Source organism: Aquarana catesbeiana, linkage group LG07 (assembly GCF_042186555.1).
Source record: "Aquarana catesbeiana isolate 2022-GZ linkage group LG07, ASM4218655v1, whole genome shotgun sequence".
Classification (NCBI taxonomy): Eukaryota; Metazoa; Chordata; class Amphibia; order Anura; family Ranidae; genus Aquarana; species Aquarana catesbeiana.
The window spans coordinates 190,851,007-190,876,388 of NC_133330.1; the positions used below are offsets into that span (position 1 = coordinate 190,851,007).

The following is a 25,382-nucleotide window of genomic DNA, read 5'->3' on the forward strand; positions in this document are numbered from 1 at the left end:
ACCGTTCTTATTACTAAAATCTTGTATATAGTCCCTTATCATCCCCTCCAAGAGTTTACATATTATTGATGTTAGGCTAACTGGTCTGTAATTCCCAGGGATGTATTTTGGGCCCTTTTTAAATATTGGTGCTACAGTGGCATTATTAAAATCACTGCTCCCAAAAAAACGTCCGTTTTTAAAACTTTTTTTTGCATTGATCCATGTCCCCTGGGGCAGGACCCAGGTCCCCAAACACTTTTTATGATAATAACTTGCATATAAGCCTTTAAAATTAGCACTTTTGATTATTCATGTTTGTGTCTCATAGACTTTAATGGTGTTCGCGTGTTCGAACAAATTTTTTGCCTGTTCGCAAGTTCTGGTGCAAACCGAACAGGGGGGGGTTTCGGCTCATCCCTACTGGTCGCTGTCAACACCCCCTTTGATTTGACAGAAAAGAGGAGATGCCAGGACAATGGTCAGTTCTCCTTTTACCATCCAAGAAGAAACATCTGCCAAGTTGAGAACCGATTACCTAGCTCATAGATCGAACTCTGATCAACCCTCGGACATTAATTGCAAGTATTCTGCCTTCCCAATTCTACCTTATTTCTTTGTGGCTGTATATTGTCTTTATCTTTTGAAACATCTTTTTTTCTGTAAATGTTTTATTTGCATCAACTTTGACCTTTTCATAATAAACCCTTATGTTGAAAAGTGTTAACCTTGTCTCTAAAGCTCTTAATGCAAGCTATAAATAAAGCTGCCTCTTGAAGGGCGCTACGGTCTGAGCAGACCTGTCTGTGGTGGCAGTGTGTGTGGCAGACGCTTATTCTAAAATTATAATTGATATTGCTAAAATTACGAGTCTCCCCCGGCTCGGTCTTTTAAACGGGGGTGGTCGCAGTTAAAGGGTTAATTGTGTAATTAGCCCAGTGACAATCACTCTCAGGCTGCTCGCACCTAGACTGTGGTCCCGCTGGGCGCAGCTGAGAGTGGCATTGTTACGTAAGTGACAGCGTGGTGTGAGGTTTGCCGGTCCTTCGTTGCAAGTTAGCGAGGAGGGCAGGGATCTGACACCCACGTTCGTCACAGGGGATCCCCCTCAAAATCCATATCAGACCCTTCAGGTCTGGTATGGATTTTAAGGGGAACCTCGCGCCAAAATTTAAAAAAAATGGCGTGGGGTCCCCCCAAAAATCCATACCAGACCCTTATCCGAGCACGCAACCTGGCAGGCCACAAGAAAAGAGGGGGGGGCAAGAGAGCGTCCCCCCTCCTGACTCATACCAGGCCACATGCCCTCAACATTGGGAGGGTGCTTTGGGGTAGCAGCCCCCCCAAAGCACCTTGTCCCGATGTTGATGGAGAGAAGGGCCTCATCCCCACAACCCTTGCCCGGTGGTTGTGGGGGGTCTGCGGGCGGGGGGCTTATCGGAATCTAGAAGCCCCCTTTACCAAGGGGACCCCCAGATCCCGCCCCCCCATGTGAAATGGTAATGGGTACAAATATACCCCTACCATTTCACAAAAAATTTGTAAAAATGGTAAAAAAAAAAGACACTACATGCCATGGGACAAGTCATTTATTAAAAAAATAAAACTGTCCCACAGAGTCTTCTTCTCCCACTCCGACGGACCGAAAAAGAAAAAAAAAAGAAAAAAAGCCGCAAGCCGCCTAAGATCTGCCTCCATGGGAGGCACCTGCCGTAATGACGGGCCTCTCAGGTGACAGTTCTTTTATAAGTGAGGGTGGAGCCACACGTTGTCATCGCCGGGTGACCCCGCCCCCTCTGACATAAGGGGCTATCCCTATGGCTTTTCCGTAGCGTCAGAGGGGGCGGGCCACCTGGTTACGTAACTGAGTGACCCCGCCCCCCTCTGACGCTACGGGAAAGCCATAGGGATATCCCCTTATGTCAGAGGTGGGTAGGGTCACCCGCCGATGACATTGTGTGGCTCCGCCATCACTTATAAAAGAACTGTCACCTGAGAGGCCCGTCATTACGGCGAGTGCCTCCCATGGAGGCAGATCGTAGGCGGCTTGCGGCTTTTTTTTTTCTTTTTCGGTCCGTCGGAACGCGAGAAGAAGAAGACTCCGTGGGGCAGTTTTATTTTTTTAATTAATTTAATTTTTTTATAAAGGACATGTCCCTAGGCGTTTAGTGTCTTATTTTTACCATTTTCACACATTTTTTGTGAAATGGTAGGGGTGCATTTGTACCCAGTTACCATTTCACACAGGGGGGGGGCCAGGATCTGGGGGTCCCCTTGTTAAAGGGGGCTTCCAGATTCCGATAAGCCCCCTCACCCGCAGACCCCCACAACCACCGGGCAAGGGTTGTGGGGATGAGGCCCTTCTCCCCATCAACATGGGAACAAGGTGCTTTGGGGGGCTACCCCAAAGCACCCTCCCAATGTTGAGGGCATGTGGCCTGGTACAGTTCAGGAGGGGGGGGGGCGCTCTCTCATCTCCCCCTCTTTTCCTGCGGCCTGCCAGGTTGCGTGCTCGGATAAGGGTCTGGTATGGATTTTTAAATTTTTTTTTGTAATTTTGTCGCAGGGTTCCCCTTAAAATCCATACCAGACCTGAAGGGTCTGGTATGGATTTTGAGGGGCACCCACACGCCATTTTTTTTTCAGTTTTGGCGCGGGGTTCCCCTTAATATCCATACCAGACCTGAAGGGCCTGGTATGGAATTTAGGGGGACCCCCACGCATTTTTTTTTTAAATTTTGGTTCGGGGTTCCCCTGTGGGGAAATTCCATGCTGTTTTTATCAATGAATTTTTATGTGTATTGCCGAACCGACAATTCATTATAGCCGGCACTAGCTCTAGCACTTTTAAATGACTTTTTTTCCCAAAAATTCATTATACCCAGCACTAGCTCTAGCACTTTTAAATGACTTTTTTTCCCAACAATTCATTATAGCCGGCACTAGCTCTAGCACTTTTAAATGACTTTTTTTCCTGACAAATCATTATAGCCGGCACTAGCTCTAGCACTTTTAAATGACTTTTTCTTCCCTTTAGAAATGTCATTTTGCTGTCAGACTGTTCTAAACACGGGAAACATGCGCCCCTTTACAGGCATACTATAGACACCCCCCAGGTACGAAATTTCAAGGAATATTACACTTTTATTGTTCCACTTTAAGCATTATTAAAATCACTGCTCCCAAAAAAATGGCCGTTTTTAAAGCTTCTTTTTGCATTGATACATGTCCCCTGGGGCAGGACCCGGGTCTCCAAACACTTTTTAAGACAATACCATGCATATAAGCCTTTAAAATTAGCACTTTCGATTTCTCCCATAGACTTTTAAAGGGTGTTCCACGACTTGCGAATTTGGCGCGAACACCCCAAATTGTTCGCTGTTCGGCGAACGGGCGAACAGCCAATGTTCGAATCGAACTCATGTTCGACCTGAACATAAAGCCCATCCCTACACTGCACTGACCACTACCCTGCACGGATCACTACCCACTACACTACACTGACAACTACACTACATTGATCACTACACTACCCACTACACTTCACTACCCACTACACTACACTGACCACTACACTACACTGACCCCTACACTACACTGACCCCTACTTTGCACTGACCACTACACTGCACTGACCACTACACTACACTGACCACTGCACTGCACTACCCAGTACACTACCCACTACACTAAACTACATTGACCACTACACTACAATGACCACTACACTACACTACTCACTACACTAAACTACAATGACCACTACACTATACTACCCACTACACTACCCGCTACACTAAACTACAATGACCACTACACTACACTGACCACTACACTACACTACCCACTACACTACACTACACTAACCGCTACACTACACTGAACACTGCACTACACACTACACGACACTACCCACTACATTGACCACTACACTATACTGACCACTACACTACACACTACACGACACTGACCACTACACTACACTGACCACTACACTGCACTGACCACTACTCTGCACTGACCACTACCCACTACACTGACCACTACACTACACTGACCACTACACTACAATACCCAGTACACTACCCACTACACTACACTGACCACTACACTACACTGACCACTACACTGCACTACCCACTACACTACACTGACCACTACACTACACTACCCTGACCACTACACTACTCACTGCAATGACCACTACACTGCACTGACCACTAAACTACACTGACCACTACACTGCACTACCCACTACACTACCCACTACACTACATGGACCACTACACTACACTGACCTCTACACTGCACTACCCACTACACTACACACTACACTACCCACTACACTGCATTACCCACTGCACTACACTGACCACTACACTACACTATCCTGACCACTACATTGCACTACCCACTACACTACACTACCCACTACACTACACTGAACTGACCACTATACTACAATGTCTACTACACTACACTGACCACTACACTACCCACTTTACTGACCACTACACTACACTACACTGACCACTACACTGCACTGACCACTACCCCCTACACTGTCCACTACACTACATTGACCACTACACTACCCACTACACTACCCACTACACTACACTACCCACTACACTTCACTGACCACTACACTGCACTGACCACTACCCTCCACTACACTACCCACTACACTACACTGGCCACTACACTACACTGACAACTACACCACCCACTATACTACACTGCACTTCCCACTACACTGACCACTATACTACCCACTGCACTGACCACTGCACTACCCACTACACTGCACTGACTTACCTATAGTATTCCTACTACTACATGGCATGACTCTGCTTGTTTACTCTCTCTCTTGCTGGCTACCTCCTCTCCCCAGATCATGTCCACTCCCCCAGGCCAGCAACATGACTCGACTCTCATGAGGGAGTCTCACCTGATTTTTGTCTTCCATCCATGTCTTTCGATCCACTCTTCCTCTGCTCTGCCACACTGACAGACTGGCTGCCTCAACAGGGAAATGGTAAAAAAGCAGGAGTATTATGGCGCTGCCCTTATGGAGACAAAAAGGATTTTTTCTCTTTATAGTGAACAGTAACTCTATGTGTTACCTAGTGTGTTACCTAGTGTCCATAGTTCCTAAAGTATTACTTCAAAAAGCTGTGCGTGCCAAAGAATAAATAAATAAAATCTGTAGATACAATACCACCTAAGTGGGAAGTATTAGAAAATGGTAAAAAAGCAGGAGTAGTGTGGCGCTGGCTTTATGGAGACAAATAGGATTTTTTCTTTATAGTGAGCGATAGCTCTATGTGTTACCTAGTAAAGTATTACTTCTAAAACCTGTGTATGCCAAAAAATTAAATAAAATCTGTGACTGGTGCTGGATTCTTACTATTAAAGGTGAATTTGCAACGTATAGTGCTACAATTATTCAACAAAAGTGCATAGTGCAAAATAAAGTGACCAGTGCTTAAATCATACAAATTCATACAAAATTGTGCAAATTATCCATCATAAATAGTGACTGATGTGTTATAACCAGTATTAATTGGATAGGAAAAGTTCCGTTTGTGAGAAAAAAGTTATTTTTTGGAGTGTTTTGAGGTGTTCAATCTCTGAGGGTCAAATATCTGTAGGAAAACTTCTTATCCAGGTGCTGGTTCTTTGATTAGTGCCTTGTCTGCATGCTCTGACAATGCTTGCACTCACCAGATTTTTCTTTCCCCTGCAGAGGTATAGGCGGTCACAGTGTCTGCCACTGTGTAGCAATCAAGGATGTCCCCCAAACTTTACTTGCATGTTGTGGTATGGTATTTACATGTAAAGGAAAGAAGGGATGCCCATCGCGTAAAACCATAAGAGAACTTTTATTAAAGCTTAATAAACATATGTACTCACATTTCAAATGAAAAAAAACGAGCATAAGAAAAGTTAGCGAATTCCCTTTGTTAGAGGTGCTGCAAGACGTTCGTAGCCCGCCCTACGCGCTTTTCGTCGTCAGACTTCTACTGGGGCGATCATCCTGCTGTACCTCCTGAGTTTAAATAGTGTGGCCCATAATAGGTGCAATTATTAATGGGTCGGCGGCCATTTTTGCTGAGGTTTTGAGGACCGAAGCCTAATGGGCTTGTCCATTGAGTTGTTATAGCGGCCATTATCTTGGGGATATTGTGGACCGAAGCCTAATGGAATTGTCCATTGGCTTCTTATGGCGGCCATTTTCTTGGGGATATTGTGGACCGAAGCCCGGGTAGCGCAAATGCAATTTGGTGTTAGTAAGGGAACGTGAGGTCCGAGCTATCTGCAAAGAACGTCGCCATTGACGCTCGGCCGCATTCTTTCTTTCCCCACTTCCTATTGAAATCTAAGCCGGCTTCCGGGTCGGTGACTCCCCCTGGGCACTACTAATTGTTTTTTTTGGAAAAATGTATACACATACTGGTCCCACTATTACTCTGTATATTTTTCATAGCGGCCATTTTCTTGGGGATATTGTGGACCGAAGCCTAATGGAATTGTCCATTGGCTTCTTATGGCGGGCATTTTCTTGGGGATATTGTGGACCGAAGCCCGGGTAGCGCGCATGCGCTTTGATGTTATTAAGGGAACGTGAGGTCCGAGCTGTCGTAGACGTGGATCTAAATTGTTTCCTTACAAATTTCTAGAATCATAACTTTTAGCATTTTTAGGACTCTTTAACGTTTTAATCATATTTATATTTTTTATCGTCTATTTTATCGTCTATGAGATCTGAAACATGTATTCTGACTTCCTAAGAAATTTTTCCAATTCTTACTCCAATCCAAATTAAGGTCACTTTGGAGTACATATACAGAAAAGAATATGAAGCCCCCAACTATATATAGACCATGTGTAATATACACACTTTCTTCCCTATCGAATGTAGTACTCATTATTGCTTTTAGCCATAGAACACAGTCTAACAACCATAGTTTTAAAATACATATACATATATAAATAAATAATGAAGTAAAAGTGATATAAGGATACCTCCCCTGGTTATATACATGTTATATACATATAATATTTAAATTATCACATTTATTTTTATATTCATTTTCTTATTTTTATTTCAATTTTAATTTTATTTTCAATTTTCTTTATATGTCCTACTGCAATGTTTAAAATGTTAATCTCTGGAACATATGTTGAACCATTAGAATACAGAGTAATAGTGGGACCAGTATGTGCATATATTTTTCCAAAAAAAACAATTAGTATTGCCCGGGGGGAGTCACCAACCGGAAGCCGGCTTAGATTTCAATAGGAAGTGGTGAAAGAAAGAATGCAGCCGAGCGTCAACGGTGACGTTCTTTGCAGACAGCTCGGACCTCACGTTCCCTTAATAACATCAAAGCGCATGCGCGCTACCCGGGCTTCGGTCCACAATATCCCCAAGAAAATGCCCGCCATAAGAAGCCAATGGACAATTCCATTAGGCTTCGGTCCACAATATCCCCAAGAAAATGGCCGCTATGACAAATATACAGAGTAATAGTGGGACCAGTATGTGTATACATTTTTCCAAAAAAAACAATTAGTAGTGCCCGGGGGGAGTCACCGACCCGGAAGTCGGCTTAGATTTCAATAGGAAGTGGGGAAAGAAAGAATGCGGCCGAGCGTCAACGGTGACGTTCTTTGCAGATAACTCGGACCTCACGTTCCCTTACTAACACCAAAGCGCATGCGCGCTACCCGGGCTTCGGTCCACAATATCCCTAAGAAAATGGCCACCATAAGAAGCCAATGGACAATTCCATTAGGCTTCGGTCCACAATATCCCCAAGAAAATGGCCGCTATAACAACTCAATGGACAAGCCCATTAGGCTTTGGTCCTTAAAACCTCAGCAAAAATGGCCGCCGACCCATTAATAATTGCACCTATTATGGGCCACACTATTTAAACTCAGGAGGTACAGCAGGATGATCGCCCCAGTAGAAGTCTGACGAAGAAACGCGCGTAGGGCGGGCTATGAACGTCTTGCAGCACTTCTAACAAAGGGAATTCACTAACTTTTCTTATGCTTGTTTTTTTCATTTGAAATGTGAGTACATATATTTATTAAGCTTTAATAAAAGTTCTCTTATGGTTTTACGCGATGGGCATCCCTTCTTTCCTTTACATGTAAATACCATACCACAACATGCAAGTAAAGTTTGGGAGACATCCTTGATTGCTACACAGTGGCAGACACTGTGACCGCCTATACCTCTGCAGGGGAAAGAAAAATCCGGTGAGTGCAAGCATTGTCAGAGCATGCAGATAAGGCACTAATCAAAGAACCAGCACCTGGATAAGAAGTTTTCCTACAGATATTTGACCCTCAGAGATTGAACACCTCAAAACACTCCAAAAAATAACTTTTTTCTCACAAACGGAACTTTTCCTATCCAATTAATACTGGTTATAACACATCAGTCACTATTTATGATGGATAATTTGCACAATTTTGTATGAATTTGTATGATTTAAGCACTGGTCACTTTATTTTGCACTATGCACTTTTGTTGAATAATTGTAGCACCATACGTTGCAAATTCACCTTTAATAGTAAGAATCCAGCACCAGTCACAGATTTTATTTAATTTTTTGGCATACACAGGTTTTAGAAGTAATACTTTACTAGGTAACACATAGAGCTATCGCTCACTATAAAGAAAAAATCCTATTTGTCTCCATAAAGCCAGCGCCACACTACTCCTGCTTTTTTACCATTTTCTAATACTTCCCACTTAGGTGGTATTGTATCTATAGAGGCAGCAGCCATATCCACAACAATATACCTAATGCATAATGCACTTTTGTTGAACAATTGAAGCACCTTATGTTGCAATTTCACCTTTAACCACTTCAGCCCCGGAAGGATTTACCCCCTTCCTGACCAGAGCACTTTTTAAAAATTGGCACTGCGTCGCTTTAACTGCTAATTGCGCGGTCATGCAATGCTGTAACCAAACGAAATTTGCGTCCTTTTCTTCCCACAAATAGAGCTTTCTTTTGATGGTATTTGATCACCTCTGCCGTTTTTATTTTTTGCGCTATACACGGAAAAAGACCGAAAATTTTGAAAAAAAATGATATTTTCTACTTTTTGTTCTAAAAAAAATCCAATAAACTCAATTTTAGTCATACATTTAGGCCAAAATGTATTTGGCCACATGTCTTTGGTAAAAAAAATGTCAATAAGTGTATATTTATTGGTTTGCGCAAAAGTTATAGCGCCTACAATCTAGGGTACATTTTCTGGAATTTACACAGCCTTTAATTTATGACTGCCTATGTCGTTTCTTGAGGTGCTAAAATGGCAGGGCAGTACAAAACCCCCACAAATGACCCCATTTTGGAAAGTAGACACCCCAAGGAAATTGCTGATAGGCATGTTGAGCCCATTGAATATTCATTTTTTTTGTCCCAAGTGATTGAATAATGACAAAAAAAAAAAAAATTACAAAAAGTTGTCACTAAATGATATATTGCTCACACAGGCCATGGGCATATGTGGAATTGCACCCCAAAATACATTTAGCTGCTTCTCCTGAGTATGGGGATACCACATGTGTGGGACTTTTTGGGAGCCTAGCCGCATACGGGGCCCCGAAAACCAATCACCGCCTTCAGGATTTCTAAGGGCGTACATTTTTGATTTTACTCCTCACTACCTATCACAGTTTTGAAGGCCATAAAATGCCCAGATGGCACAAACCCCCCCCAAATGACCCCATTTTGGAAAGTAGACACCCCAAGCTATTTGCTGAGAGGCATGTTGAGTCCATGGAATATTTTATATTTTGACACAAGTTGCGGGAAAGTGACAATTTATTTATTTATTTTTTTTTTTTTTGCACAAAGTTGTCACTAAATGATATATTGCTCACACAGGTCATGGGCATATGTGGAATTGCACCCCAAAATACATTCTGCTGCTTCTCCTGAGTATGGGGATACCACATGTGTGGGACTTTTTAGGAGCCTAGCCGCGTACGGGACCCCGAAAACCAATCACCGCCTTCAGGATTTCTAAGGGTGTACATTTTTGATTTCACTCTTCACTGCCTATCACAGTTTCGGAGGTCATGGAATGCCCAGGTGGCACAAACCCCCCCCAAATGACCCCATTTTGGAAAGTAGACACCCCAAGCTATTTGCTGAGAGGCATGGTGAGTATTTTGCAGCTCTCATTTGTTTTTGAAAATGAAGAAAGACAAAAAAAAAAATTTTTTTTTTCTTTTTTTAATTTTCAAAACTTTGTGACAAAAAGTGAGGTCTGCAAAATACTCACTATACCGCTCAGCAAATAGCTTTGGGTGTCTACTTTCCAAAATGGGGTCATTTGGGGGGGGTTTGTGCCACCTGGGCATTCCATGGCCTCCGAGACTGTGATAGGCAGTGAAGAGTGAAATCAAAAATTTACGCCCTTAGAAAGCCTGAAGGCGGTGCTTGGTTTTCGGGCTCCCAAAAAGTCTCACACATGTGGTATCCCCGTACTCAGGAGAAGCAGCAGAATGTATTTTGGGGTGTAATTTCACATATTCCCATGGCATGTTTGAGCAATATATAATTTAGTGACAACTTTGTGCAAAAAAAAAAAAAAAAAAAAAAAATTTGTCTCTTTCCCGCAACTTGTGTCACAATATAAAATATTCCATGGACTCGACATGCCTCTCAGCAAATAGCTTGGGGTGTCTACTTTCCAAAATGGGGTCATTTGGGGGGGGTTTGAACTGTCCTGGCATTTTATGCACAACATTTAGAAGCTTATGTCACACATCACCCACTCTTCTAACCACTTGAAGACAATGCCCTTTCTGACACTTTTTGATTACATGAAAAAATTATTTTTTTTTGCAAGAAAATTACTTTGAACCCCCACACATTATATATTTTTTTAAAGCAAATGCCCTACAGATTAAAATGGTGGGTGTTTAATTTTTTTTTTTCACACAGTATTTGCGCAGCGATTTTTCAAACGCATTTTTTGGGGAAAAAACACACTTTTTAAAATTTTAATGCACTAAAACACACTATATTGCCCAAATGTTTGATGAAATAAAAAAGATGATCTTAGGCCGAGTACATGGATACCAAACATGACATGCTTTACAATTGCGCACAAACGTGCAGTGGCAACAAAATAAATACATTTTTAAAAGCCTTTAAAAGCCTTTACAGGTTACCACTTTAGATTTACAGAGGAGGTCTACTGCTAAAATTACTGCCCTTGATCTAACCGTCGCGGTGATACCTCACATGCATGGTGCAATTGCTGTTTACATTTGACGCCAGACCGACGCTTGCGTTCGCCTTAGCGCGAGAGCAGGGGGGACAGGGGTGCTTTTTTTTTTTTTTTTTTTTTTTTTTCTTTATTATTTTTTTGCTTTTTTATCTTATTTTAAAACTGTTCCTTTCATTTTTTTTTTTTTAATCATTTTTACTGTTATCTCAGGGAATGTAAATATCCCCTATGATAGCAATAGGTAGTGACAGGTACTCTTTTTTGAAAAAATTGGGGTCTATTAGACCCTAGATTTCTCCTCTGCCCTCAAAGCATCTGACCACACCAAGATCGGTGTGATAAAATGCTTCCCCAATTTCCCAATGGCGCTATTTACATCCGGCGAAATCTAAGTCATAAAATGCTCGTAGCTTCCGGTTTCTTAGGCCATAGAGATGTTTGGAGCCACTCTGGTCTCTGATCAGCTCTATGGTCAGCTGGCTGAATCACCGGCTGCATTCTCAGGTTCCCTGTTGAGACAGGAGAGCCAGAGAAAAACACGGAAGACGATGGGGGGGGGGGGCATTCTCTCCCACTGCTTGTAAAAGCAGTCTAGAGGCTAATTAGCCGCTAGGATTGCTTTTACATGAAAGCCGACCGCTGGCTGAAAAGAATGATACCAAGATGATACCTAAACCTGCAAGCATCATTTTGGTATAACCACTCAAAGTCGTGAATGCTGTACCTGAAGACAAAAATATGGCTAACAATAAAGCACAGTAAATGGTAAAGTATAAAAAATTGCATACCTGAAAAGCAAACATGATAAAACATAATAACAATAAAACATTGCAGAATAGAATACAGTAAAAAAGAGCAGAACAATAGAGAGAATAGAGAGAGAGAGAATAGAGAGAGAACAATAAAACGACAACTATTACTTTTTATTTTATATTTTTGTTTGTGTTTTTTTTTTTTTTTTTTACACTTTTTTTGTAACTGTAACTTTTATAACTGTAACCGGTTCCAGGTTCGGGTCTCTCAAAATGCGATGGCATCTTGGGAGACCCTGTGAAAGTGTGCCTAGTCTGTGCAATGCTGTACCCTACGCTAATACTCAGCTAGTGAATGGTAGCATTCAAAACATTCACCAATGCAAAGACCAGGATTGTCAGGACAGGAGGGACAATAATAGCGGGTGTCACGCCTATATCCGTGCTTACTGCAGACACGACATCTTTTTTGGGAGGGTTCGTTGGGTAGGGGTACTAGGGGGAGGACATAAAGAAAATGCCTCTCATGCAGCCGACTGCATTTGGTTGGGGATGTGAATGGGGGAAGTACGGGCGCTGCAGAAGCGGTGGGTTCCCAATTAGGATTGGCGAATGCAGCAAGAAGGGCATTATGGGCACGACGGGCCTGTGTTTGTCTTCTTTGTGGCAGCGGGACACTACTTGTGCTTGCCACCTCACCAGCTTGAACTGCACTTATGGGACTCGCCACGTCACCAAGTGTTACTGCAGTGCTGGTTTGACTATGACCGGGGTGTACTAGGCCGCTGGCGCTTGCCAGTTCACCAAAACGCTACCAAAAAAACTGTTAACGATCGCAGGGATCAGGCCTGACTCTGCGAACGCTGCAGTTATGCGTTTAGTGTTTTGTAAGTGACAGTGATCGATCGATACTGCACTTGGGTGGGCTGGGCTGGGCCGGGCGGAGGGGCAAAACGCAGGTGCTAGCAGGTATCTGGGCTGATCCCACTAACACTGCGTTTTTGGGAACCCTAAACTGCTGGGGATGCCAGTATAGATCTGATCGGATCAGATCAGATATTGATCAGTTCAGATACTATACCACTAAGGGAGGTGTACGGTGCGTGCGTGGGTGTTAGCGCTACTGGCACTAACCTGACGCTGCCTGGGGCTGGTGCTTGCCAGTTCACCAAAACGCTACCAAAAAAACTGTTAGCGATCGCAGGGATCAGGCCTGACTCTGCGAACGCTGCAGTTATGCGTTTAGTGTTTTGTAAGTGACAGTGATCGATCGATACTGCACTTGGGTGGGCTGGGCTGGGCCGGGCGGAGGGGCAAAACGCAGGTGCTAGCAGGTATCTGGGCTGATCCCGCTAACACTGCGTTTTTGGGAATCCTAAACTGTTGGGGATGCTAGTATAGATCTGATCGGATCAGATATTGATGCGTTCAGATACTATACCACTAAGGGAGGTGTACGGTGCGTGCGTGGGTGTTAGCGCTACTGGCACTAACCTGACGCTGCCTGGGGCTGGTGCTTGCCATTTCACCAAAACGCTACCAAAAAAACTGTTAGCGATCACAGGGATCAGGCCTGACTCTGCGAACGCTGCAGTTATGCGTTTAGTGTTTTGTAAGTGACCGTGATCGATCGATACTGCACTTGGGTGGGCTGGGCCGAGCCGGGCGGAGGGGCAAAACGCAGGTGCTAGCAGGTATCTGGGCTGATCCTGCTAACACTGTGTTTTTGGGAACCCTAAACTGCTGGGGACGCTAGTATAGATCTGATCAGATCAGATATTGATCCGTACAGATACTATACCACTAAGGGAGGCGTATGCTGCGTGCGTGGGTGTTAGCGTTACTGGCGCTAATCTGACGCTGCCTGGGGCGACGCATATCACCGCCGGGCGATCAGGGGGCTAAATCTTTATTCGGCGGGTGCCCTGACACTATAAAAAATAAACAAACTAACCAGCGTCACCCGTAACAGTTATACAGTGATCAGTGGTGAAAGGGTTAACTAGGGGGCAATCAAGGGGTTAAAACATTTATTAGGTAGTATATGGGGGTCCCTGTCGCTATAAAACGCTGACGGCGAACCTAAATATTTACCTCACTAACTAGCGTCACCAGTGACACTAATACAGCGATCAGAAAAATGATCGCTTAGCGACACTGGTGACGGGGGGTGATCAAGGGGTTAAAACTTTATTAGGGGGGGTTAGGGGGGTACCCTAGACCTACAGGGGGGTAATACTAACTGTCCTAACACTGTAAATGTCACAAACTGACACCAATACAGTAATCAGAAAAAAAAAAAAAAAAAAAACCTGCTGGTGTCAGTTTGTGACAGGGGGGGGGGGGGGTGATTGGGGGGGGATCGGGGGGCGATCGGGGGGGGGATCGGGGTGTTTAGTGTGCCTGGCATGTTCTACTGTGTGTAGTGTGTTGGTGCACTTACATTGCAGTCTTCTCTCCTCGGCCCGGAACGGAAAATACCGAGCCGAGGAGAGATGACATCATTTCCTCTGCCTCTGTGTACAATACAGAGGCAGGGAAATGATCCCATTGGCTGAGAGCGATCGCGAGGGGGGGCCACGAATGGATGGCCTCCCCCTCACCTCCGATCGCCGGGGGAGATTTGCCGACCGCCGCTGGCACCGGGGGGGGGTCCGATCGGACCCCCCACCCGCGGGCAGGCAAGGACGTACATATACGTCCTTTTGCCTGCCCGTGCCGCTCTGTCGACGTATATAGTCGTGCGGCGGTCGGCAAGTGGTTAATAGCAAGAGTCCAGCACTAGTCACAGAATTTATTTATTTATTCTTTGGCACACACAGCTTTTTGAAGTAATACTTTAGGAACTATGGACACTAGGTAACACATAGAGCTACTGTTCACTATAAAGAGAAAAAATCCTTTTTGTCTCCATAAGGGCAGCGCCATATTACTCCTGCTTTTTTACCATTTTCTAATACTTTCCACTTAGGTAGTATTGTATTTGTAGTGGCAGCAGCCATATCCACCACAAAATACTTAATTCATTGCGCGGATTTACCCCACACATCTATCAACAGGAAATGATCAGAGATTTGGAGGAGAGGAGGAGGAGGAGAAGGCGGCGAGTCACATCAAGGGGGAGGCGGCACTCTAGGAGCAACCTTTGCGCATGTGCCATCCGCGATCACAGACAGGCCAGCCTGTCTGCACATGACCCCATTTGCCCAATCACGGGGCGCTGGCCGCCCAGCCTGAGACTGAACATGGCGGCCGGAGCGCGGGAACACAGTATATTGGAATTCGGACAGAGTGACACACACTGGCATGGGGTATCATTTTTACACTTATATATTTGTGATCATTATCCAGTGCATATGTGGTTGAACAGCGCCGATTCCCCCATTATAGAATTCTGTCTGATTAGAATTTCACTTAGGTGATATTCTGTGTCGGGGGGGCTGCAGTTCCTTTTTTTCTCCTCCTAAGCGCGGAACTATTGTCTTTCATCAATTGTTTTTATGTCTACATTTATTAGGATAACAATGTTTCACTTGATCTGTATGTTCATTCATTTTACCAACTGTGATTTCTTGGTAATGGGGGCTCTCAACATACTGTACCTTGGGCAAAATGAAAAAAAAAAATAGTAAAACCCCAAAAGACAGATGAAAGTGGTCTTCTCCTGATCTTCTGGTTGCATGGGAATCTGATGATATCCACTCCTTAGGTCCAACACACATTTCTCCCAGACAGGCAGAGCATCTTCTATTCACAGAGTTGAGTACTGATAAGGGATAGTTCTTTTGTTGAAGGTACAGTAGTTGATATACAGGGAGCAGTTATTTTCCAGGCTACCACTATATACTCCTTGACTCTTAAATTATCCCTGTTCTCTTCAGCTCTATCAACTACTCTCCTAGTTGAATTTGTTGTGATATCTCTCTAAATAGCTTGTTTCTTGAAGACAAATTTAGTGTTAACTCCAATGTAAAAATGCATATAAAAGCAAAGGAGAAGGCCTTCAAAAAATACAAGGTTGAGGGATCATCCACAGCATTCAGAATTTATAAAGAATGCAATAAGAAATGTAAGGGTGCAATTAGGACGGCTAAGATAGAACATGAAAGACACACAGCGGAGGAGAGCAAAAAAAATCCCAAGAAATTCTTTAAGTATGTAAACAGTAAAAAAGGGAGGACAGACCATATTGGCCCCATAAAGAATGAGGAAGGACATATGGTTACAAAGGATGGGGAGATGGCAGAGGTATTGAATTTATTCTTCTCCTCAGTCTTCACGAGTGAATTGGGGGGCTTCAGTAACCAAAACTGCAGTGTTTATCCTCATGACACAACACAGGAAGCACCTACATGGTTAACAGAGGACGGAATTAAAATTAGACTTGAGAAACTTAACATTAATAAATCACCGGGACCAGATGGCTTGCATCCGAGGGTACTTAGGGAACTCAGTCAGGTGATTGCCAGACCGGTGTTCCTAATTTTTACAGACAGTCTATTGACTGGAATGGTACCAGCTGATTGGAGAAAAGCCAATGTAGCACCAATATTTAAAAAGGGCCCAAAAAACATCCCTGGGAATTACAGACCAGTTAGCCTAACATCAATAGTATGTAAACTCTTGGAGGGGATGATAAGGGACTATATACAAGATTTTAGTAATAAGAATGATATCATTAGCAGTAATCAGCATGGATTCATGAAGAATCGTTCTTGCCAAACCAATCTATTAACCTTCTATGAGGAGGTGAGTTGCCATCTAGATAAAGGAAGGCCCGTAGACGTGGTGTATCTGGATTTTGCAAAAGCATTTGACACAGTTCCCCATAAACGTTTACTGTACAAAATAAGGTGCGTTGGCATGGACCAAAGGGTGAGTACATGGATTGAAAACTGGCTACAAGGGCGTGTTCAGAGGGTGGTGATAAATGGGGAGTACTCAGAATGGTCAGGGGTGAGTAGTGGGGTCCCCCAGGGTTCTGTGCTGGGACCAATCCTATTTAATTTGTTCATAAATGACCTGGAGGATGGGATAAACAGTTCAATCTCTGTATTTGCAGACGATACTAAGCTAAGCAGGGCAATAACTTCTCCGCAGGATGTGGAAATCTTGCAAAAAGACCTGAACAAATTAATGGGGTGGGCGACTACATGGCAAATGAGGTTCAATGTAGAAAAATGTAAAATAATGCATTTGGGTGGCAAAAATATGAATGCAATCTATACACTGGGGGGAGAACCTCTGGGGGAATCTAGGATGGAAAAGGACTTGGGGGTCCTAGTGGATGATAGGCTCAGCAATGGCATGCAATGCCAAGCTGCTGCTAATAAAGCAAACAGAATATTGGCATGCATTAAAAGGGGGATTAACTGCAGAGATAAAATGATAATTCTCCCGCTCTACAAGACTCCCGCACCTGGAGTATGCTGTCCAGTTCTGGGCACCAGTCCTCAGGAAGGATGTACTGGAAATGGAGCGAGTACAAAGAAGGGCAACAAAGCTAATAAAGGGTCTGGAGGATCTTAGTTATGAGGAAAGGTTGCGAGTACTGAACTTATTCTCTCTGGAGAAGAGACGCTTGAGAGGGGATATGATTTCAATTTACAAATACTGTACAGGTGACCCCACAATAGGGATAAAACTTTTTCGCAGAAGAGAGTTTAATAAGACTCGTGGCCACTCATTACAATTAGAAGAAAAGAGGTTTAACCTTAAACTACGTAGAGGGTTCTTTACTGTAAGAGCGGCAAGGATGTGGAATTCCCTTCCACAGGCGGTGGTCTCAGCAGGGAGCATTGATAGCTTCAAGAAACTATTAGATAATCACCTGAATGACCGCAATATACAGGGATATGTAATGTAATACTGACACATAATCACACACATAGGTTGGACTTGATGGACTTGTGTCTTTTTTCAACCTCACCTACTATGTAACTATGTAACTAGTGTTGGGCACTCTTTACGCATTCCACTTTAAACCCATTCTTGAAAAACATTCTCCACCATCTCATAATTTGAGCTTGGGCCTCTCCTTCCATTCTAGTGTAATCTGGGTGTTCTGTGGGTTACATTGCTCTACCCAAATCTTACCATTGGCTCTAGACATGTGCAATTAGTTTCATTACGAATCAAAATTCAGACAAAATTTTCGTTATTTGGAGAATATGTAAATCTCAATAGTAATGAATTTCAACGAATCCAAAATAAATTGTAATGAAACAACAAAATGTATTCCTTTCATATGGGTGTTTGAAGCATTAGAAGTAATGAATGATCTGAGTTGATTCATAAATAGCTGGTTATTAAGGAGCCGGCGGCCGCCACGTCCTTAACAACCATGACTCCTCTGCTGTCAGCGGGATTCCCCATTGACAGCAGAATGTAAACAAAAGAAGAGCCAGCATTCATTTTTTTTTTTTTTTTTAAACAGCATGGGAGTCGTCCCCCCCCCCCCAATCTGTACCAGGCCCTCCGAGTCTGGTATGGAATTTGAGAGGAACCCCACGCTCCCCCCCAAAATCCATACCAGACCCTTTGCTAGGCATGTAGCACATCATGCCAGGAAAGGGAGAGGTGAGTGAGCTCCCCCCTTCCTGAACCATACCAGGCCATGCCCTCAACATGGGGGGGTGCTTTGGGGAGGGGGTCTCCCCTCAAAGCACCTTGTCCCCATGTCCAAGGGCCTCTTTCCCACAACCCTGGCCCAGTGGTTGTGGGAGTGCAGGGGGTGACTTGTCAGAATGTGGAAGCCCCCTTTAACCAAGGGGGACCCAGATCCCAGCACCCCTCCATGTGAATGAGTATGAGGAACATAGTACCCCTACTCATTCATCAAAAAAGTCAGCAGTAAATAAAAATACAAAGACAATTTAAAGACAAAAGTCCTTTCGTTTAAAAAAAAAAAAAATATGCCCCCCTCCCCCCCGATGTAAATCTAGCATCAATCGCGATGAACACCGACCTCGACAGAAAAAAAAACCTGCCGCCCTCTGAACACAATCGGTCCCTTCAAGAGACACTCGCTGAATGACAGCCGCTTCTCCCTGGTCAGTAAGTAAACATGAGGGCGGGGTTATCCGGTAATGTCCACAGGTGACCATGCCTCCATGACATCACTTGGAGACCCCTGTCCATGACGTAAAACACCCCCCATGTTGAGGCCATATGGCCTGGTATGGTTCAGGCACTCCCCCCCTCCCCCCTCCTGGCCTGCCAGGATGCATTCCCATTTTGGCACCGTTTTTCTTTCAGTGCCTCTTTTGTTTAAAATCTGGTGTTATTATTAGCTAAAGTCACATCTGGAGGGATTTGTATAATATTTAACAATTTCATACTAGTCACAGATAAAGTATTTGATGGTACTTATAGCTGAATGATAGAATCACAAGCTGTTATCAGCTATAAAAAAAAGAATGGGAGGAGATGCTGGTGATATCATTGACTAAATATGGCCATGCCCATATTTGGTCAATGCCATTTATCATTGGGCCATTAAATCACTGCTATCTCAATCTCTTTGCTGAAGTGGCGGGGATTCCTGGTGACATCAGTGGTTCCTAAGGAAGCTGCGGGTGTAAGCACTCGCATCTTAAAGAACCAGTGACAGCAGGAAGCTGTGATATATATATAAGTGGTAGAAATAATATATGATCTTTGGCTCCCACTGAACAGGGGACTGAATGGGCAAAAGTCCAACTGGCCAAACAGCCACAGTTTGGTTTAAACTTCAAACAGAACCTTTGTCTCATCTCTAGTCTGCAACTCTTTAAAAGTACTTAAACATTAGGGAGTACCTCACCAAAATTAAATTCCTATTGCAGGAATTTTATCTTAATGCAGACATTTGAGAACATCTATCAGTTTTAGAAAATTACAGTGGCTGCAGATTAAAATGCAAAGGTCATTAATAAAAACATTAGATTACAAAATGGATTATGTAGCAATAATATATGCAATATACAGTTTTGTTTTTGCTTTTTTTAAAGTTAGAGTTTTCTGTTAAGCAAATCATTTTTGGGAATCTGTTAAATAAAAGTTCTTAGTTAAAGATTCTGTCAGTAACAGCACTTCATGTTATAGGCTGGCAGCTCTAAACCACTGCCTCACAGTTATCAGCAACGTTATCAAACTGCTGTGTGAGATCTTTCAGTTGGCTGTTCGCTTGCCTATCTGATAGACCTGAGCACACACTGCAGGCCAGCAATTCTGCTAATGACAAGGCAACAGATTTACATTGCAAGCCTGATTGGGGGCAGACAGTACCGGATTGAAGCTTTCTTAAATTGTTTACAAAATATAGAAAAACATGAATCAACTCAAAGAAATGAAAACTTTACATTAACTACTTGCTGCCCGCCCACCGTCAAATGACGACGGGGCGGTGCTGCTCTTGTTTTGGGACGACGTCATATGACAGCATCCCAGAACAGCCAATCGTGGCCCCGCCGCGTTGCTAGGACACAGCGTGACCCCGATCTCTGTAAAGAGCCGCATCCGTGATTCTTTAACCATGTGATCGGTTGTGTAAACACGGAGATGCCAGTGATCATCGTTCCTCGCCTCACACTGACAGAGTGTGTGGCGAGGAGAGCCCGATCAGCAGTATCTCCTCACAGAAAGCAACAAAACATGTAATCGGGGCACTGATCATCAGTGCCCTGATTACATTATAGCGCCACCATGTCACCAATCAGTGCCAGCACTTAGTGCCCACCATTGCCCACCAGTGCCAGCAATCAGTGCCCACCAGTGCCAGCAATCAGTGCCCACCAGCACCCACAAGTGCCACCAATCAGTGCCCATTAGTGATGCCAATCAGTGCTGGCTATCAGTGCCGCCTATCAATGCTGCCCAACTTTGCCCATCATTGCTGTCCATTAATGCCCATCAGCAGCACCCTTCAGTGCCCATCAGTGCTGCCTATCCGTGCCGCCTATCAGTGCCCACCAGTTCCACCTATCAGTGCCTATCAGAGCCCATCAGTGCCTATTAGTGCCCATCAGTGCCATCTATCAGTGCCCATCAGTGCCACCTATCAATGCCCATCAGTGCCACATATCAGTGCCACCTATCAGTGCCCATAAGTGCGGCATACTAGTGCCTCCTCATCATTGTCACCTAATCAGTACCCATAAGTGCCGCCTCATCAGTGCCCATAAGTGCCACCTCATTAATGCCCACCAGTTCAGCCTATCAGTGCCCATCAGGTCCACCTCAACAACGCACATCAGTGAAAGATCAAAATTACTTATTTACAAAATGTACTGACAGATACTAAGTAAAACATTTTTTTTCAAAATTTTTGGTCTTTTTTTTTTTTTTAGTAAAAAATAAAAAAAACAGCAGTGATTAAATACCCCCAAAAGAAAGCTCTATTTGTGTGAAGGAAATTATAAAAACGTAATTTGGGTACAGTGTAGCATGATCGCGCAATCGTCATTCAAAGTTTAAAAATGGGCTGGGCAGGAAGGGGGTGTAAGTGCCCTGTAGGCAAGTGGTTAAAGACACTATAGGGAAAATACTGTATTAATGTAATGTACCTAATAAAAACTTTAAGTACATAAACCATAGACATCAGGTTCACATTACAGTTTGTCTTTTAAGGGCTCATCTTCTTTCAGCTGTCAGTTTGTAGAAAATGTTGGTGCACCCTATGTACCTGCAATGTTCAGTGGTGATAGTCTTCTCCATTTAGCATCCAATATGAACACTATTTAGTTCAAAGTTATCCCACTCAAAAGATCTCCAGAAACCTGCAAGGGGGACACAAGGTTTTGTTTGCCTGGGGACCTCCACTGAGTTTAATCTGGCACTGGGAGCAGTCAAAGAAATACACAAAACACAGAATCAAATCCAGAGAGATCTTTAATATTATACTATATGTATCTTAAATGCATAGAAGCAAAATAAGCTTGCTGTATATAACAATACATGTTATGTCATTATTTTATTTTGATAACAGAAAAACGCTGTGGCAACCCTGGGGACATTGAGTTTGGGACATTTGAGCTGAAAAATGAAGAAGACTTTGTATTTGGAGCTATAGTTGAGTACTCCTGTGAACCAGGGTGAGTACATGCAGATATATCTATAAAATGGTTACAGTAAACAAAAAGTATAGAATTAGAGTGGAGTTTAATAGTTATGTAGCTTTACCCCTGAAGGAGCTGCTAGATAACCCCACAGTCCAGGACAGTACCCATCACGCTATGTTTCTCATTCTACAACCAGTAGAATAAGAATTGACCAACCAGTACCTGACTACACACATATTCATACACACGTGTAACATGATAACATACAGTATATAACCATGTGACCTAGACACTGCTAAACAAAACGTATTTTATTTTTACATTTTTTATATATTTGCTGTATTTTTACATATTTAAATGTAAAGACTTTTTTTCTCAAAATGTATGCAGATTATTTGTGTTATATTGTATAGAAATTGCATCAAACACTGAAAACACTGAGAATCTAGTCCAGTTATAATCCATTTTAATGACCCCCTTTGGCTGTACATATTACAATCTTACCAGCAATTCAAAAGCTGCTTCTGTTGAGATCTTTGTATAAACTGTCTGTGCTATATGGATTGGATTGTATATGAACTGTATTTTACACTCCTACATGAAATATATTTTATACTCCTTAACCACTTCAATACAGGGCACTTATTCACCTTCCTGCCCAGACCAATTTTCAGCTTTCAGCGCTATCACATTTTGAATGACAATTGCACAGTCATGCGACGCTGTACCCAAATAAAATATTTATCATTTTTTCCTCATAAATAGAGCTTTCTTTTGGTGGTATTTGATCTTTTATTTTGAAATTTTTGAAAAATAAAAACGTTTTCCTTCTTTTCTGTTACAAAACTTTGTAAATAGGTAAGTTTTCTCCTTCAATGATGGACATTGATGAGGCTCAGGGCTGTGTTTTGGCCTAGGCCGACACTTTGCGGGGGGCGGCGAAAAAAGAGCCGCCCCCCCGCATGAGAAAAAGCCCCCCCACCCGTCTTGCCGATTCCCGGCTCCCGCTGCCGCCTCCCGCACACATGCAGCCCGCGGCGGCCGGCTTTCTGTAGCAGCGCCACTGTGTGTGGGCGTGCTTGGCAGAGGGTGGTGGCGTGTATCTCACGCCCCCCCACTCTCTGACAGGCACACTCATACATCTCGGCGCCGCTACAGTGGGCTGCATGTGTGCGGGAGGCGGCAGCGGGAGCCGGGAACCGGCAAGACGGGTGGGGGGGGCTTTTTCTCATGCGGGGTGGTGGCGTGTGTCACTTGCGTCCCCATAAGCAGCAGGTGACAGGTGGAGCCTTAAGCTCCGCCTACCCTCCCCTGCACTGCTTTCCTGCAGTGAATCTTCTCCTTGGCCCTGGGGCGGGATCTGGCTGTGACGTCAGGAGGAGGAGAGAGAGGAGCACAAGGGAAACCCCCAGGACAGCAGGTACAATGATTGAATAAATTATATCAGTGTTATGGGCACTGGCAGCATTTGATGGGCACAGTGTTAGCATTTGATGGGCACAGTGGCTACATTTGATGGGCACAGTGGCAGCATTTGATGGGCACAGTGGCAGCATTTGATGGGCACAGTGGCTGCGTTTGAGGGCACAGTGGCTGCAATTGATGGGCACAGTGACTGCGTTTGATGGGCACAGTGGCTGTGTTGATGGGCACAGTGGCTGCGTTTGATGGGGCACAGTGAGGCTGCAATTGATGGGCACAGTGGCTGCATTTGATGGGGCACAGTGAGGCTGCAATTGATGGGCACAGTGGCTGCATTTGATGGGGCACAATGGCTGCATTTGATGGCACAGTGGCTGCATTTGATGGGGCACAGTGAGGCTGCAATTGATGGGCACAGTGGCTGCATTTGATGGCACAGTGGCTGAGTTTGATGGGGCACAGTGGCTGCATTTGATGGCACAGTGGCTGAGTTTGATGGGGCACAGTGAGGCTGCAATTGATGGACACAGTGAGACCCCCCCCCCGTGATAGCATTAAAACTCAGCAGCTACAAATACTGTAGCTGCTTACGTTTAATATTATAACACTTACCTGTCCAGGGATCCAGCGATGTCGACACCTCAGCCGATTTTCAGATTGGCTCTCGGGTTTTGCCACTATCATTCATGGTAAGGGAAACCTACCGATTCCCTACTGCACATGTGCGAAGCGCGTTGCACTTTCTGAATGGCCCAGTGGAGGAAGGAGGAGGGGGGGCAAACTTCAGAGGGGACAGCGCAGTCTCCCGGAAGTGGGGAAGGGTACCTGTCAGAAACAGGTACCCGTTCCCCCCTGAAAGGTGCCAAATAAGCCTAAAGAGGAAGGGGTGTGGTTTACAGATGATAGGGTGGGTCTTAAACAGGAAGGGGTGTGGCCTCAGCAGGATGGGGTGGGTCGTATTTAAATTAGGGGGGTGCATGCGTTTAGTCAGGCCTAGGGCAGCACAAAACCTAAATACACCACTGATGAGGCTGCACTGACAGGCACTGATGAGGCAGTACTGATTGGCACTGATGAGGTGGCACTGATGGTGAGCCACTTATATGCAGCACTGATGGGCACTGATAAGCAGCACTGATGGGCACTGATATGCAGCACTGATGGCCACTGATAGGTGGCACTTTTGGGCACTTATAGGCAGCACTGATAGGTGGCACTGGTGGGCACATATAGGCGGCACTGATATGCACTGATGGGCAGCACTGATAGATGGCACTGTTCGGCAGCACTGATCAGGGGGCACTGGCAGGCATCACTGATGGGCACAGTGCCATCCCTATTGGGCACTGATTGGCATACCTGGTGGTCCTGGATGGGCATCCCTGGTGGTCCTAGGTGGGCATCCTCGGGGGGGCTGCACTGGTAATCAATCAGTGCAGATCCCCCCCTGTCAGAGGAGCAGCTGATCGGCTCTCCTCTACTCCAGCCTGTCAGAGTGGAGGAAAAGCCGATATATGGCTCTTCCTGTTTACACTGTGATCAGCTGTGATTGGACACAGCTGATTACGTGGTAAAGAGCATCTGTCAGGGGCTCTTTACCTCGATCAGAGATGCGGTGTGACACACCACACCACCGATCGCCACGTGCCCCCGCGGGCGTGCACTAGCGGCTTATCCTGCTGGATGTCATTTGACATTCAGTCAGGATAACTTATACCACTTTGCGCACGTCATATTGCTGAATGGCGGGCAGGAAGCGATTAAAGTTGTTGTACAGGTTGAAGGTTTTTACCTTCATGCATTGTGCAGCTCCCCCCTCAGCACCCCTAATACTTACCGGAGCACGATCCCGATCCAGCGATGTGCACGAGATCCGAGGCTCTCCCTGGTCTCTCTCTCCTGATTGGCTGGGATG

The 25,382-nt window shown here is 44.5% G+C and overlaps 1 protein-coding gene across 7 annotated transcripts in view; it reads left to right on the forward strand.

Annotated features, from left to right (window-relative positions):
* LOC141103387 (complement factor H-related protein 1-like) overlaps positions 1 to 25,382 on the forward strand; it is a 553,742-nt gene that overhangs the window by 202,012 nt on the left and 326,348 nt on the right. For all 7 annotated transcript variants that reach the window (XM_073592914.1, XM_073592913.1, XM_073592912.1 and 4 more), the window contains exon 3: positions 21,973 to 22,078. In XM_073592914.1, coding sequence (XP_073449015.1) covers positions 21,973 to 22,078 — 106 coding nt within the window. The remainder of the gene's footprint in view (positions 1 to 21,972; positions 22,079 to 25,382) is intronic.